The sequence below is a fragment of the Poecilia latipinna genome, unplaced genomic scaffold (genome assembly GCF_001443285.1).
Source record: "Poecilia latipinna isolate Pla-1442-1.1 unplaced genomic scaffold, P_latipinna-1.0 Scaffold548, whole genome shotgun sequence".
Taxonomy (NCBI): domain Eukaryota; kingdom Metazoa; phylum Chordata; class Actinopteri; order Cyprinodontiformes; family Poeciliidae; genus Poecilia; species Poecilia latipinna.
The window spans coordinates 108,218-121,486 of NW_015113164.1; the positions used below are offsets into that span (position 1 = coordinate 108,218).

The 13,269-nt window shown below is 41.1% G+C and overlaps 1 protein-coding gene across 2 annotated transcripts; it reads right to left on the bottom strand.

Moving 5' to 3' along the window:
- Window positions 1-3,332: 3,332 nt before the first annotated feature.
- Window positions 3,333-12,726, bottom strand: phlda1 (pleckstrin homology-like domain, family A, member 1). Of its 2 annotated transcripts, XR_001426074.1 has the most exons (3): window positions 11,604-12,726; window positions 5,423-9,983; window positions 3,333-5,228 (listed from the first exon to the last, which is right to left on the bottom strand). XR_001426074.1 is itself a non-coding variant. In XM_015041357.1 (2 exons), the coding sequence occupies exon 1, from the start codon at window positions 12,387-12,389 to the stop codon at window positions 11,643-11,645; it is 747 nt and encodes a 248-aa protein (XP_014896843.1). In that variant the 5' UTR covers window positions 12,390-12,726; the 3' UTR covers window positions 3,333-9,983; window positions 11,604-11,642. The 2 variants fall into 2 exon arrangements, 1 of the variants encoding a protein (XP_014896843.1); XM_015041357.1 differs by having other exon boundaries at window positions 3,333-9,983.
- Window positions 12,727-13,269: the final 543 nt, after the last annotated feature.

The following is a 13,269-nucleotide window of genomic DNA, read 5'->3' on the forward strand; positions in this document are numbered from 1 at the left end:
AGCACATGTCCAGAGGCAAATGTAAAGAATCAGGTAATGGGAAGCAGCTGTGAAGGGGAGGTGGATAATAAACCAAAGCGAAGCCTGATAAGTAACTTAAGAGAAATAAATACAAAAGTACAAGAAACAAAATACCAGAATAAAGAAGAAAACTAAATATAAAGGAATTACCAGATACTGCAAGACCTAACAGGCAATACTTATGAGACAAAATATGACAAGACCTGTAAAGCGATAATAAAGGATACAAACAAATGAAAACAAAACCCCAAAATCACCCTGGGGTTGTGATAGACAATCTGAATGTAGGAAGAAAAAAAAATGTGACGTCTTAGGCAAAAATGTAATCTAGAGCTTGCAAACTAGATTTCTACACCATTTCTAAATATCTCTGGGTGTCTAGAAACTGACATAATACTCTCAGGAAAGCTTTTGTTTAATCTAATCTTATCACCATATCCTCTGTTTTTAGAGGATAAGAGGTGCAAACGCAGCAGTAGCCACGTTTATCTCTGAAACCTGAGAAGTACCTGTCACTACACACACGCACAAAGCCTAACACACCCATATTACAGGCCTTGCTGCTCTTACCTTAGCTCAGGTCCACGTTGCCGAATCACATTCCAGGAGACAAAACGGTTTCTGTGTTTACGGCGGCGATGCCCGAAATAGAGGGAAGCCTGCTGCTGGGGAAGAGCGATGACGATTAGCTGTAGCTGCAGAGAATTCAGTGGGAAATGTCAGGTCTGCCTCTGAGGCGTAAAAGGTTGTGTATTTATGAAGTTTGAAGAGATGTCTGGTCAGCTGCTGTTGTCTGCAGAACCAGCACTGACCAGAAATACAGTTATTCTCAAATTTCCTATACATTTTTCCTGTTGGTAACAAAACAAAACAAAAACACACACTTGAATGAGCAGCTTCTGTCCCCCAGTTGTTGACAAAGTATTTTTGTGTCTCTTGCTCTGCGCTTATTTCCGTTTATGTTATGCTGCGTAATTTTCACATGATTTGAGCTGTTTTTCTTATTTAATGGAAAGATAGCAATTGCGAAATTGTTAATTGTGTTTTTTAGACATTAGCAGAATATCGAAGTTTTGCACACATTTGTAATGGTATTAGTAAGCTACTGTCTTACTAAATATCATGGAGAGTCCTCTCATTTTATATGTAGTTAAATTAGTGCCCTAACATTTGTTTGACAGAAAAAAAAATGTAACTGAAAAAAAAAGTTTAGTCAAAAAAAAAATTTCAATAACAACTTTTCAGATTAAAGTTTTTTTTTCCAATTCTGAAACTTTTTTCCAATTTCAAATCTTTTTTTTCTGTTTCAAATTTTTGTCTTCTGAACAAACTTTACAGCCTCAATTTAGCTCCATAATTTTCTATCAGAAACAAACTTCTCGATCGAATAAAAACTATTTTCAATGTAAATCTGCCCCGGGGTGAGAATAATTCTGGACATAACTAGAGATGTTTTAAAAATAATTACATTAAACATTTCTAACAATGAAGACACACGTGGCGGCGTCCAAAACGGGATAAAGAAGAGCAAGTTGCGGCTGTTCTGAAAACACAGGTGGAGAACAGGCCTGACTGATGCTGACACGCACTCTGTTTACAAAATCTGCTCATCTGCAAATACGTCCAACGTCTCCATTCGCGTTGGTTTTTCAGCTGCCGTTTGATTCCTGGGGGAAAAAAATAATCCCAGTGTAACAAACGGATTTATCTCATGCAAAAGAGGAACTGCGCCTTTCACGCAAACAGAGGGAGGTCAGGGACTGGCTGGGGAACAGGTGTCCCTGCTGCTGCCTGGCCTATTGCTGACCTTGGGGGTGGGTGTGCGACGAGGAAGTCGAGTCATCTCAGCTGCCTGCCTGCTGTTGTTGTCGCCTCACCTGTGTGTGCGTGTGTGTGCACAGGTGACAGGACAGATAACGAGCGCGGTGCAGACAGTCTGTCTGTATGGAGCAGTCTTCAGCGTACAGCAGCAGCATACTGATACTGATAAGGCGGAGGACGTTTATTATGTGTGAGTATGTGGACAACAGGAGGCGGCACAATTGGACCTCCGCTTGACTGAGACCAAAACTCGGATTAAATATGTTCCCTGCTTCCTGGATCACGTGTTTGAGCATTTGCAGAACAGGAGGAAAGTATTGAATTTAAAAGAAAAAAAAAACATAGACCCCTGAAGGGTTTATGTATAACTAGTGATAACTATGTCTGTGATAGAGTAACACAAAGTAGCGCTAACAGTTGAAACCAGATATTTGCATACACTGTTAATTGAAGCACAGAACCCCATTTGTAACTGCCATCCATTTTAAAGGCCCTTTGAAGCCGAAGCTGTAATGTTCCTGCAATATTTCCACAAAGTGAAGTGCACCAGTCCCTCCTCTGGCAAAACAACCCAACAGCACGACACTGTTGCCCCTGTACATCACAGCAGGGATGGCTCAGTTGTAGTTTAATCAGAAATGTCTCCTAAAATGAAGGTCTTTGTCCCTGAGGTTGTGTTCGTGTTGCTTTTAGAGTAATGGCCTCTTCCTTCCTGAACGGCCTTTCAGCCCAAGTCAGTGCAGGACTTGTTTCACCGTGGACACCAGCTGCATTTCCATAAAAAATGTTGGTAAAAACTTTGGTAATATTCCGCTAATGTAAAAAAAAAAAAAAAAACAATTTCGGAATTGTGGCGTTTCCACGAAATAACAAAAACAATTGCAATAAAGAAAAAATCACTTTGTTCACGTTTTAATTCATTAAAAACATACCGCACCATCATCCTCCTACCACTTCCTGTCGTCTTCTTTGTCTTTTCCGCCAGTAGAAACATCTGGTTGTTGATCATGTGACACTAAAAAGTGTTTCCTTTGCAGTTTTTCCAAAATACATGAATTTTGATATGGCTGGGAAAAAAAACACTTAATCTAGCGCAAAAAAAAAAAAAAATAATCAAAAAACACTTTTCTTTGAAATTGACATTTTCTTTTAGCAAATTTATTTTTGAAATTCCAATTTGAGCAGTTTTACTGTCTGGTTGCAACTTCAGAAAAAATGTTACGGAGGAAATAAACATAAAAGCTGGAAGAAAATCTGTTAGAAATTGCACATTGCTGCACTAGGAAGATACAAACAATAAGACAAGTTCCACCGTCATCAAGATGAATCAAACTTATATTACACTGAAAACTTGGAGTCGTCAACAACGTCTGCTGGAGGGAGAGTTTCAGATGTTTTTTAGATTTGTAAACCACGTTAACGGATGTGAATGTTCTCCGAGTTTTCTAGTTCCCCTGTCGCTTTGAATTTCCCAACGTTTTTTTCAGCTGCAGCAGAGACCAAGGTGACATTTCTGGTCCTGACGCTAACGCTCTGCTCTGATCACTGAGTGAGGCTGAGCCAGCTGACCAGCACTGACTCTGCAGGGTGGTTGGCCAATAAGTGCTGCTCAATGTGTGTGTGTGTGTGTGTGTGTTGTGAGGCTGCGATGGTAGTTAGAGTGGAAGGTGGTCCAGCAATAAAGCCAGGAAGCAAAGACGAGGTCAAAGGGCACGGAAGTGGAGGGGGAGCCAAATCTACTGACAGTGCGAACTCTTAACACACACACACACACACACACACACAGACAGAGAGAGAGAGAGAGAAGCAGTGAACTGCTGCTTGAAATACATCAATACTGCTCCAGTTCACTGCCCAGTAATTCTGTGTTTAAGTTTAGATCTATATAGTTGATTTAAAAAAAACTCAATGTTTTTTGTTTTGTTAGTTTTTTTGTTTGTTTGTTTGTTTGTTTGTTTGTTTTTACAAAAAAGTACATATGTATACATAATTGTGAACTAAAGACAGAACTTCTGAAGAAGACCAACACAGGCATGAGTTGCGTTTCCATTGACCGTAGGATTTGAGCAATTTGACATTTTGAAAATAAATTTGCTTTATGGAAACACGGCAGTTTAAATCGGAGGACTGGAAGTTAGAATTAGTTCCTGTAACAATGTTGGTGGTCTAAAACAAGCACAGACGCAACCAGCTCACTTTGATAATGAAAACATCAGCACACATTGCGTCTATGAATCACAAAGACTACCAGCCAGCAGAGGTCTTTTTTTTTTTCTTTTTTTTTTTTGCGTGGCATTGCTGAAACACATACACATACACACACTCACACAATCATTGAGTGAACACGAACAATGACAATCTGCACACCAGCTTGTGGTGCTCATTGTTATTTCTTTGCCATTTGGGTCATTTAAATAGAAAGCATAAAGAGTTTATGCACTACAGAGCAGATGGCTAAGTGTTCCTGCAGTTCAAAATGCTAACGTCACAATTTACCGGCAGATTGTGGCTGATCAAAAGAGACATAACGTCCGAGTACAAGTTCTAAAGGTATAACGTCATTTCTGCTCTGCAAATTCGTTGGCTTCAAAAGACAAGTTGTAAAAAGAAACTAAAGCGAGAGAGAGAGAGAGAGAGAGAGAGAGAGACAGAGAGAGTCTTGCTAGAATTTAGAAATACAGTAGACCCAGAAGGCGCAAACAAGTTGGCTTCAGTTCTAAGACGCAGCCTGAGCAAAGCACCACAAAGCAATCCAACACTATCTCCCACCTACACAGCAGGCAGAAGACAAAACAGCGAGTGTGTGAACAATCTGTTCCCTGTTCTTGGTTCTGATGAGCTGTTTCACCGTTTGACAAAGCCTATTGAGTTGCGCCGACGCCAAATGTCCCTGAATAATGGGCATTTTTTTGCCTACCTGTTATCTCTTTGAAGAACCAAACGATCTGAGCAGGAGGCGGCCTCCAGGTGTCTGAGGGATCTGTGATTGGACATAGAAGTGAAATGAAGCTCCATGAGGGAATCTGAAACAGTGATCACCAAGCAGGAGATCTGATTTAGCTTTTTGTTTTTTGTTTTTTTAGTTCTGCTTAACAAATCTCTCCCGGTAATTACAAGGCATCTGCTATGTTATGTTTCTAATAGATTTGCTTGATGTTTGTTTTTTGCTAATTTTTGGATGTCAATGATTCCCAACTGGATGGGTTTGACTGAGTGATTCCATCACATGAAGATGGTTTGGCTACATATGCGGCATTTTGGGGAAATTGTAGTCTGCAATTTTACAGAAGAGATGTGGATTCAACATATTCGAATCATGCAAGTTTTTGTGAACTGTGCGACATGCTATCATCCTACTACTTCCTGCTGTCTTTTTCAACGTTTTCCTGAGTAGTAACTTCCAGCTGTTGATCACATGACTCGTGTGATGGGGGAAAAAATGCCTCCGTTACAGTTTTGCAAATTACATCTATTACGATACGGCTGAAAAACGACGCCATTCTAGTGCAAAAACTTTGAGTTTCTTTGAAATTAGCAAATTTATTTTCGTAATTTCAATTTGCACAACTTTATGGCTAACAGGAACACAGCTAGGTCAGCTTTGAGCAGCTGACCTGCAGCCTCTACCATTGGTCAGCACAGCATCTTCCCTGTAATTACTAAAGAAAAGCATCGCAATAGCATGATACCTCCTCCATGTGTCACAGCGGAAATGTGGAAAGATTGGTTTCATCCAATCAGACCATTTTCTTCTGTGTTTGCTGCGTCTTCTACATCCCAAAAAGTATGAAAAGTACCAACAAAGATTTAGTAGGTAGGTAGGTTTGACGTTGGGTACAACACTGGAGTGGTTAATGCTGTACGAATCCTTGCACAAGGCATGTACAAAGTTTTTCTTTTTTTGTAAGTTGGTTGAAGTTTTGTGTCAAAACAGCCACAGTTGAGCTACCCCAGCAGGCTCCGCACGTCTGGATTGGATGTACTTCCTAAATCATTTGCAGCCACTTGCGCCTGCTGTCACGTGTTCACACAACTTTGTCCCGATCAAAGGCAGCCGCTGACGGTGAGAAATTAGTTAGCGGTCATCCGGCACACCGAGTCCCAGCAAAGACTTCTTAAGTAATGTTTGAAGAGCAGCTGCAGCGGCTCGTTCAAAGAGGTCTGTCAACAGCAGCAGGGACTCAAACTGTCTTCCTGTTGATCTTTCCTCCACGCTGGAAGACGATCTCTGCAGAAAGCCACCAATGAAAAAGTTAAATGTTTAAACTTTTTTTCCATGCTTTTTAATTGGTTGTAATTTATGTTTGGCTACGCAAAACAAAACCTGGAAACAAGCGCACGTTCTTGTGTTTTTATTTTCACGTGTCTTGTGAAATTCAGTAGATGGGGTTCAGTGTCAGGGCACCACCAAAGTCGAAGTATAAATGCAAACAGAAAAAGCTAACCCTTTGTCGTAAAATGGTGCCTAATTGAGGCTCCCTTCATGAACTCATTCATGTCTAATAAAGTGTGTTTTGTATGTGTCTGTTTAAACACAGAACATAATCTCTCTCTGTCTGTTAACACCAAACCGGGTTTTTTGACGGTAGACAAACTGTAGACCGCTAACTTTGCTGTCAACATGTAAAACTCTACTTTAAAAAAACTAACTTAACATTGCCTGAGATTTCTCTTCAAAATACTCCTCAAGAGTTCATCAAAGACATTATTTTTCTGTAGTAAACCTCAGAGATTGGACAGGAAAGCAACTTAGCAAACAAGCTAGCAGTGTGCTAGCTTCAGAATGTCATGTTAGCATGCTAGTTTGTTCGTCTTAAGGGGAAATTTCTTCAGAATTTAGCTGGATGAAATGTAAAGTTGGCCAAAAGTATGAGTGAATCAGTGTTGAATATTATTTCAATAACCCGGGGTAAAAAAAAAGACAACAAAAAAAAAAAAAAAAAACATTGAACCTGGCTTAATGGAGAACATACAAGCTTGAATACTTTTCCAAGCTGCTGTAGCAAAGGGTTATGAATCCAGTTGGATTTTTTTACATTTCTTGTAAAGCTAATGTAACACTACATATCACGAAACCTGCGTGACAACACTGTACACACCCATTACCGATGATTATGTTGGTTCTTGTGTTCTCAAGAACCAACAGCTGCGTAATGGATACAGGCAGCAGCTGAAAGTGAAATCCAGATTTTAATTTTGAGCAGCATTATGCTGATGCAGCATAAAGCCCTCTACGGATCAGCGAAGGTGCCGTCACACGGGCCCACTTTAATTGAATTAACTGGGGCTTTAGACAACAGGGTGGCCGAAGCCACGTGCGACATTCACGTTACACACTGGCAGTTTGTCTAAGCGGCAGCAACTGGCAGTGAAATCCAACTCTCTGTGTGGCAGCTACATTTAGACCAGGAAACATGGGGTGAGCGGTTCAGCGGCTGTAAAGGATTGAAAGGCTGGAGACTGACTGAGTGGGAGCCACTTAAACAGGTCATTACCGTGACCCCATGGAGCCACAGGGTCCTGCCATTCATCTACTGCTGCAGGAGGAAAAAAAACAGAAACCACACAAGATGCTGGGCGAGTTTAGTTGTTTTTTTTTTTAGTTTTGTTTGTTTTTTTAATGGAATGTATCTTTTCGAGGTATGAAAATAAATCTCCGTGGAAATAAGAAATTGGACAGTGGTTCCTAACAGTGTGGAATGATGAAAACAGAAAGGCATGTCGGGGAAGCATCGCACCGGCCGCGTCAGATAAAGGGCACGGCTCTGGCCCTGTGTGGAAGATGACAGCAACACAGAGGCATGTGCTGGATTAGCTGCGGTACGCTGGCGAGCGGTGGGAGACCCGCCCAGGAAAGAGGAAACATCATGAGCCACAGTGAGATAAAATACGTCCTGGTGGAACACAAGACATTTCTGAAGCCTCTGATTGACATGTGGCACTGACTGTTGCTCTGCACCGCCGCCTTCATATGTATTAATATGTTTACTTCCAGATAAAAACTCTCCCATGCCTTCAATCTGTTAAGCACAGAAGTGATTTTCTTTCCAAACATTCAAAAACTGAGCTGCAACAGAGACTGATTTGGATAGTTGTGTCCTTCTTTTCGCAATTACTAAAATGTAAAGTTTGTATCAAATGGTTGCTGCTCTGTTATTCGAGTCATACAAAAGCTGACTGGATCTAATTATAAGTAATGGATAAGGATTAGCTGTCCCTCTTCAGTAAATTGCTGCAAATCAGCATGAGACAACTTGAAACAGAGACGGTGTAAAGAGGTTAAATTATGGAGATCAGGAAAAAATGTTCCTGTTGTGACCATCAGTATTATCAGATGACTTTGTCATCTTGTATTATGATGGTGTTATTTAGGATCCTGTCACACCAGGAGTGCCATCAACAAGAGTTAGCACACCGATTTAAGGAATTGACACCAAATAGTTGGCAAGCTGAATATTGGCTGGCTAGGCAGCACTTTTGCTTTCTTTTAAAACGGTTCTACAAATGCATTCCAGTTTTGTGTTCAAAACCAAGTGAGATTTGCCCATTGCTGTGTTCGTTAAGGCTAATAGCATTGCTAGGCAGGAAATTGCAATCCAAGCTAATAGCTTTTAGCTTAGTATTTGGCCAAATAAGCAATAGCAACACTGTCAAAAACAGCTTGTTTGACAATACAGATTGTCACACTGTTTACGGACAGCTATTCGTAAGCTAACAAAGCAAACAGCTAGGAAGCTAGATTAGCTGGCTACACAGCTACATTCTGCCACAAAGAAAAACAATAAGTGACAGTTGAATAAATAGCAAACTTAGCTCAATTGCCAATTCTTACCCTATTTTGTATTCACACGCCACTATTTTGTCGTTCTACTCTTCCGTTTTGTACCTGTTCACACTCTTGTATTTGAGCAATCCCTTTTTTTGAAACTATTATGAGATAGTCACGAACAAGTCAACATCTCACAAGCGCAACGAACAGTTGGACCTGAGCTAATTTGATGTACCAAATCAAAATTCCAACTTCAGCATTCAAACCGAACGCATCATAAGCTGACAAAGCCAATCGCTCAGATGCCAACTTATTTCAATAAATTCCTAGTTTCTGTAGCCGAGAAAAAGAGCTTTGGCTAAATCTCCTAATCAGAGGAGCCTCATGACATGATAACCATTTTGTTGATTGTGATGATTCTGGTGTAGTTCTGATCAGTCGAGGTCTAACTAAGTTTAATGTAATGTTATGTTTCCACTAAGATTTAATTGAAACGGTCTGTGAAGCAGCTCAGTTTTTGAAATAGTCACCTTAACCTTATTGTCCATGGTTAAAAAGCCAGAGTACACCCATCACTTAAGAACATAGCAACAGCTTTTCCTTCAATTTACAAATGTAGCAAAATAAAGTGGCGGAAAGCAACAGAAGCACACAATGGAAACACTAAAATACACTGTTGAAATCAAGCATAGAAAACCAACCGTCAATCCACACAGCGCAATCATTTTCTCGATCTGTACATGTTTAGTGAGGTGAGAGGAATACTGCGCAACAAAAGAAATGTATCAAATGAGTCTTTGGCTCTGTTAGAAAATAAAACCAGAAGCACTGACGCATCTTATCCATAACGAGCTGGTTCAACTAATGTTCCACCCCAGGGAATGTTGAGAGAACGTTCCCTAAAAGTTACAGGAAGGACCGGCGTGTCACCGGGCCAGCCTTCCCCCATCATCGTCTCTTGAAAGTTTCAGGCTTCGTAACCTTTAGGGAACATCACCAAACGTTCCCCTCGAGGTTCCAATTCGTCAGATAGTCCAAGTCGACCGAATGCTTACCTCCAGTGACTCTCACACTTGACATTCAGACAACGTTTTTTATATATATAAAAAAATATATACACATCTAATAAATAAGGGACAAAACCCATTGCACGGTAGAATACAGATGTTTTCTCACATGCTTTTAGTCCATCAGTCTTTTGTGAAGCAAGTCTCTGTACTGAAAAGAGGAGTGAGGGCTGGTGTGTGGAGACCACATCATGAATTGGGGTGTGGGGTGTTCAGTTCTCCTGGAGAATGGAGCTTGGTGAAGCAGCAGCAGGGGCAGATGAAGCCTGGGTTCATTGTCTTCCTCGGCTGAGTGTCAAATTCACCTGCGGATAAGAATCAATTAGACTGACTGTGGTTTACACAGAGAGGCAGAGGAAAGGTAAAACCCCACTCTGGGCACAACAATAGAACCGCTTTTACAGTTATAGAGTAAAGGTAAGCATAATTACAAAATCCATAGACCTAATGCCTATAGATTAAACTGCTGATCTCACTAGAGGAGTGCAGGCAAAGGCTATTGTGGAACTACAAAACTTATTGGCAATAGTTGTGTCTGATATGGTTTTCTACATAAAAAAAACCACCTAGAGTTTCCTCAACTCTAGGTGGTTTTACAGAGGAGTCACACCTCATCAGGAGGACTGATATCTCCAGCAGGGGTCAAAGTATGCAACTGTAGCGCAGTGGCAGGCCCATGGGTCAGCAGGGAAACAATGACAATCAGCTCTAGCAATGTGTCTCATAGGAATGTGAAGATTTTACACGTTTTCTGCTTTAAATAGCCAAAATCAGCAGAATATTGTGCCCATCTGATTAGCTGCTAGCTGGCATTCCACCGCACGTAGTGCTTATTCATGTTTCTAAAACAAATAGAGATGCCATCCGTCAAGAAGTAAGGAAACTACTACTGATTATAACATTGTGGAGCTTTACTTCAAAAGCTCGAAAGTTTAAATACTTTGCATATTAGTATTTCTAGTCAGTAAGAATTGTTGTCCCCTTGTGGTGTGTACAGTTTTTAAGAAGTATGACTTGCATTTAACAGCTCTAGTTCAAAATGCTACATATGTAGACTAGTTGGACTTCAACTGATTTTTTTTAAACACTTTGACATTTTCAAAACGTTATGTTTCTGATAAAAACATAACGTTTTTATGTTATGGGGGGGGGGTCCAAGAGCCTTTAGCTCCAACAGGCTAACACCTTGTTTTGCTGTCAATTGTATTTTATGGAGAATAAGGCAACTTTTAAGCTTGTACTATTGTTTAAACAGGATGTTTGGGGGAAATTGTTAATTCTAATTAATATTTTTAAAACAATGAAAAATTTATGAACATCGAATTATACCGTAAGTAAAGGGGGAAAATAATTTTGTAGTGATGTCATTGGAGTCATCTAAAAACAGATCTACAAGGTGCTGCTGTGCTAGCTCTTGGGGGCTTCAATCAACTCCAACCCAGGCCCCCCTTTAACTTTGGGTCGGCCCTGTTTGAAAAACAAAATTGGGCAGATATGGCACTTGAATATACTTCCTGTCACCAGTTTTTTTTTAAATAGTTAACACAACTGATTTATATTTTTATTGGCATACACATACAAAAGTTGTGTTAGAAGCTCATAAATCAGCTGCTGCCACAGAAAAGCCACGTGTGTGGAAATCTGAGTGGAGCAGCGAGCCGCACTACATCATGGTGCAAATTTGGAAGTTATTCTACGCAGCAACACCTCAGAAGCTCCCGCGTTTTAAATTACTAACTTGGCCTACTGCACTTTCAATTTGTAAGCCGTTTCAATAAATATCTTTTAGACTTTGTGATTCTTAACAAGTATTAAATTGAGTCAAAACGCCTTTATTGTAATTTATAGTATGCTGTGCCTGCTTTTTCTTTTATTTATTTTTTTTTACACCCCTTCTTCCCCCGGTCCTTCTCCCATTGTCTTACCGCTGAAGGCGCGCCGGTGTTTGCGGGGCTCCCCGCGGGTCACGCCACGCTCGGGGAGCTCCGGACGGTCTTCTGCCCGGGCATCTGCACGACGAGCAGCTGCTGCTTCTGCCGGGTGGACTTGACGGCCAGGATCGCCTGCCGGTTCTTGTACTGGACCATCTGCAAGGTGATCTCCGCGTTCCAGCCCTCGTCCTGCGGGCACCTGAAGTCGATCTCCTTCCCCTCCGTCATGACAACGGTGAAGTAGACGTACTTGCCTTTCCGCTCCACGCAGTCCACCGTCTTCATGTTGGCGAAGTGAAGCTCCTTGACTTTGCCCGTGTCCCCGCCGTGCTGCTGCTGCTGCTGCTGCGGGTGATCGTGCTGCTTGGGCGGCAGCAGCAGCACGCCGTCCTCGGTCAGGACGCAGTGCTTCTTCTTCCAAAGCTGCAGCAGCCCGTCGCTCCGCTTCTCCAGCAAACCCTCCTTGTACACCTTCCTCCCGTTTTCCAGCATGTTCGGCCGACCGCTGCGGACCTCCAGCCTGATGGACGCACGGACGCTGCTTGATCGATGGCGCTCTATCCCGGAGAGGCTGCGGGCATGGGATGCAGCTGTGGCTGCTGGATGTGGAAGAAGCGCCTGACTAGCAGTCTGCCTGCCGGTCACTGTTTGTGGAGCGGCTTTTGGGGGCGGGAGGGGTCTGGAGAAGTGCACCGCCCCCCTGAGTAGAGTAAAACCCCCCGAGACCATGGAAGCCCGGTCATTAAGACTCCCCTTTATACTATACAGCGAGACCTCCATCTTCACTCCCCTGAGATTTTTCTTTTTTTTTTTTTTTGCTTGCCTTTTTAAAGTTTGCAGGAGAAAATCTACTTTTTACTACAAATTTGAATCCTTGAGGCTGTTTTTACATCCATCCATTACTAACTAGTTCTAAACTGCATTACTTCCACGATGTCGCATTAATTATATCACTGCTGCGGATCGTCTTTTCTTACTGTATATTTCTTGGTTGATGTGTTAGTGGTCATATTCCATTTCCAGTGCAAACCCATTAAGAGTCCATGAAGTGCCATGTGTTTGAAATAAAGCACCACAGCGCCCTCTGGCGAAACTCAGCGCGAAAAAAAAACTCCACGGAAGCGCAGGAACTCTAGATTTCTTAAGTTTATTTAAATATATATACTTTTTTTTAACAGCGGTTTTTCTCAAATCGCCAAACAAAGTAATGTATGGAACTATGAAGGACCGTACAACAAGAATAGTTTTGGTTTAAAATGTTTATTTTGTGAAAGAAAAAGTTCTAAATATTTTAGTTTTTAATATGTGGCTTCCAGTTTAGCTTAAATTCGTCATCTGCAAATACAAAGAATAAAAACTCCTTTAAAACTTTAGAGTTCATTATTATATAATATGAATAAATTAGGACCCAGGACGAAACCTTGAAGGACTCCACAACTGATTTAGAGCAACTTTGATTAAAGATTAATTTTTTTTTTTTTTACATGTTGGTACTGATCTTCCAGATAGCAAACGGTTTCTGTACTAAATATTCCCACATTAAACTTTATTCAAAGGTAAAGAAATATCACAGCCATAAAGGGGAATCGATTAGTTCCAACACCAAATTGATGACTTACATGTGTTTCAGTGAATCAATTTAAAGTCTATTAATACATTT

Bases quoted from the DNA above. Each gene is read 5' to 3' on its own strand.
- phlda1 (XM_015041357.1), bottom strand. From the start codon at position 12,389: ATGGAGGTCTCGCTGTATAGTATAAAGGGGAGTCTTAATGACCGGGCT.